Source organism: Nanorana parkeri, unplaced genomic scaffold, assembly GCF_000935625.1.
Source record: "Nanorana parkeri isolate BGI_ZX_2015 unplaced genomic scaffold, ASM93562v1 scaffold8, whole genome shotgun sequence".
In the NCBI taxonomy this organism is placed as follows: Eukaryota; Metazoa; Chordata; class Amphibia; order Anura; family Dicroglossidae; genus Nanorana; species Nanorana parkeri.
In genome coordinates this window covers 464,501-467,669 of record NW_017306276.1, presented here as the reverse complement: position 1 = coordinate 467,669, position 3,169 = coordinate 464,501, and the positions used below count along the sequence as shown (strand labels likewise).

The window sequence follows — 3,169 nt, the reverse complement described above, 5'->3', positions numbered from 1 at the left end:
TGTTTTTTTAAACGGCCGTGTGTAAAACCAGTAGATCCTTTATAGAAAGGTTGTATGTCAGTGGCTCTGCCATGCACAGTGGTGCAGTATGAGCAGTGCAGTTCCTGGTGTGTCCGGTAGGGGGAGTGCGGCGCGGAGGGCTCTCCTCTCTGTGGATGCTGGGACGGCTGTACATGTTATCAGGCGGCACGTGTGACTTCCTCCGCTCCGTGCGGATCTCCCTGTAATTCCGGACAACACCGGCACCCGAACTGAACCTGTCCGAACACATGGTGGGAGGGGAAAGATGGCAGCAGGGTTCAAGTGAGTATGAGACAGAGCAGCGATTATCATGATTTACACAGTGCTAAGCTCTGAGCACGAGGGGAGATACAGTCCTCACCCTTCTCTTGTAGGGAATGGGGGTGTGACTCATGGTTGGAATGAGAGGTACCCCATTATTGGACTGGGGGTGACCCATGACTGGAATGAGGGGTGACCCATGATTGGACTGGGGGTGACCCGTGGAACGAGAGGTGACCCGTGGAACGAGAGGTGACCCATGATTGGAAGGAGGGGGTGACACATGATTTGAAGGAGGGGTGACCCGTGATTGGAAGGAGGGGTGACCCGTGATTGGAAGGAGGGGTGACCCGTGATTGGAAGGAGGGGTGACCCGTGATTGGAAGGAGGGGTGACCCGTGATTGGAAGGAGGGGTGACCCGTGATTGGAAGGAGGGGTGACCCGTGATTGGAAGGAGGGGTGACCCGTGATTGGAAGGAGGGGTGACCCGTGATTGGAAGGAGGGGTGACCCGTGATTGGAAGGAGGGGTGACCCGTGATTGGAAGGAGGGGTGACCCGTGATTGGAAGGAGGGGTGACCCGTGATTGGAAGGAGGGGTGACCCGTGATTGGAAGGAGGGGTGACCCGTGATTGGAAGGAGGGGTGACCCGTGATTGGAAGGAGGGGTGACCCGTGATTGGAAGGGGGGGTGACCCGTGAGTGGAAGGAGGGGTGACCCGTGATTGGAAGGAGGGGTGACCCGTGATTGGAAGGAGGGGTGACCCGTGATTGGAAGGAGGGGTGACTAATGATTGGAACGAGGGGTGACCCATGATTGGAAGCAAATGGTGACCCATGATTGGAATGAGAGGCACCCTTAGGGACAACAACTACACTTGTTTTGCGTTTGCTTTGCTTTTTGATCTCTTGTGGTGCACAAGCAGTCCATTTGTAATGGTCTATAGTAACATAACGCACATTACTGGTATGCTATGGATCACTAACGTGTGACTCCACCCTAAAATAATTCCTGGCGCTCCTGTCATGACATTCCTTGTTCAGACACTTCATGTTATAGGGTGACAACTGTCACCCCAGTTTGTCTGAGCCAAAACTGTGACCCCCCCATCAGTTGCAGAGAGGAACCTCCCTTGCCCTGCAGCTATACGTCACAAAGGGGGTTAGATCTGCACTATTTCTTTCTCTACCTGGACAGTGCACAGGTTCACTTAAAGGCACGCTCCACTTATTGCAGAGAAATAGTAAATGCACACATGTTGCAAAAAAAAAAAAAAAGTGCATGCCCTTTAAAGTGACAGCTTGTGCCCAACATTTGAGGTTAAAGGAATAATGTCACCAGCACACCAGTTTTTGTTAGTCAATGATCCATTTTAATGGCACATTGCCATCCAATACACAAGCGCTTTCGGGGCCGCAGGGGGTCCCCTTCATCAGGCTCAGAATGAGCTCATTCTGAGCCTGATGAAGGGGACCCCCTGCGGCCCCGAAAGCGCTTGTGTATTGGATGGCAATGTGCCATTAAAATGGATCATTGACTAACAAAAACTGGTGTGCTGGTGACATTATTCCTTTATTCTGTGATTCACACGGTGCCTTACGTGGTCACTACAAGCACCCACCCAGCTTGGGGTTACTCTGGTTAGGAGTGCAGCAAGACATCCTGTTTTTGATGTTTTTTCAACATTTGAGGTTTTCTCTGCTTGTTGTCATCAATGGAGCTGACTCCTAAAAAAAACAACAACTATATGCTCCGGGATTGAACAGACGGGTTCTGGGATTCCATAATAACTCCTCCACCCCTGGGACAGAGTAAGGGAGGGGTATAACCCCTGGCAGCTTTTCCAACAGGAAGTGAAAGTAAATCCCTCCAAAGAGAGGGAAATACCTGGTGGTCACAGGAACTAGTGTCCCCATTAGAAGATTTCCCATCTATTCCTGTCCTGGTGACAACTTTCAGTGAGAACAGTCACTAGGACAAATAGGGGGAATTGATCTACCTAATGGGGACACAGATAGCAATAAAGACCTGGCAGGGGTTCTAGTCCCCTCTTTTGGCTTCAAAGCTGAAGCTTTGTATGATTCAGAAATTGCAGTTCATGGTTTCTGTATTTTTAGTTGAAGCTTGTATTATGTTTTAAGTCTGCAGCATTCTAGTGATGAGTATAATACAGTGGAAGGCCCTTTCCATATAGGAGTACCCGTGTCCCCTCTCACCCTCAGTATAACGTAGGCAATCTCTGGCCCTTAAGCTGTGGTGAAACTACAAGTCCCATGATGCATCTGTCTCTGGGAGTCATGCTTGTGGCTGTGAGAATCTTGCCATGCCTCATGGGATTTGTAGTTGCACGACAACTGGAGGGCCGGAGTTTGCCCGCCCCTGGGGATTGCTTCCTGTTTGGGGCTGTGTGCTGATTACGGGAAAAACGTAAACTTGTGTTTTTCTCTTTCAGGTCAGTGGAGCCGCTGGAATATTACCGGAAGTTTCTGGTGAGTCATTCACAGCTGTCACCACAGAAACTGGCGCCATTTTTTAAGTTGGTCTAAAGCAGATCATACATGAATTTCTTTCAAACAATGAGTTTTCTGAACATTCTTCCGGTTTTCCAATAGTGAGTCGGGTCCAACCGATGATCAATTTCGATTGCAGTGGTGGGAACAATTGAGGAGCAGGATGGAAATTTTTTTAACAAATGAAATTCTAACGGCGAATGTGTTTTTTGTTCCAGGAACTCCATTCGTTCCAAAATCCAATGCTAAAACCAAACGAGACTTTCAATGACAAGTCTTTGATGCAATATTGAATGTTCTGACCAGATTTGTCATACAACCATCAGTACAAAATTCTAACCGTGTATACCAGAGGTGGGCAAACTGAGCCCCCCCCC

At 49.2% G+C, this 3,169-nt stretch overlaps 1 protein-coding gene across 1 annotated transcript in view; it reads left to right on the top strand.

Annotated features, from left to right (window-relative positions):
* Positions 1–262: 262 nt before the first annotated feature.
* The window catches only part of EXOSC8 (exosome component 8), a 19,147-nt gene continuing 16,240 nt past the window's right edge, over positions 263–3,169 (top strand). The window contains exons 1-2 of the mRNA XM_018554316.1: positions 263–303; positions 2,735–2,771. Coding sequence (XP_018409818.1) covers positions 287–303; positions 2,735–2,771 — 54 coding nt within the window. The 5' untranslated portion in view covers positions 263–286. The remainder of the gene's footprint in view (positions 304–2,734; positions 2,772–3,169) is intronic.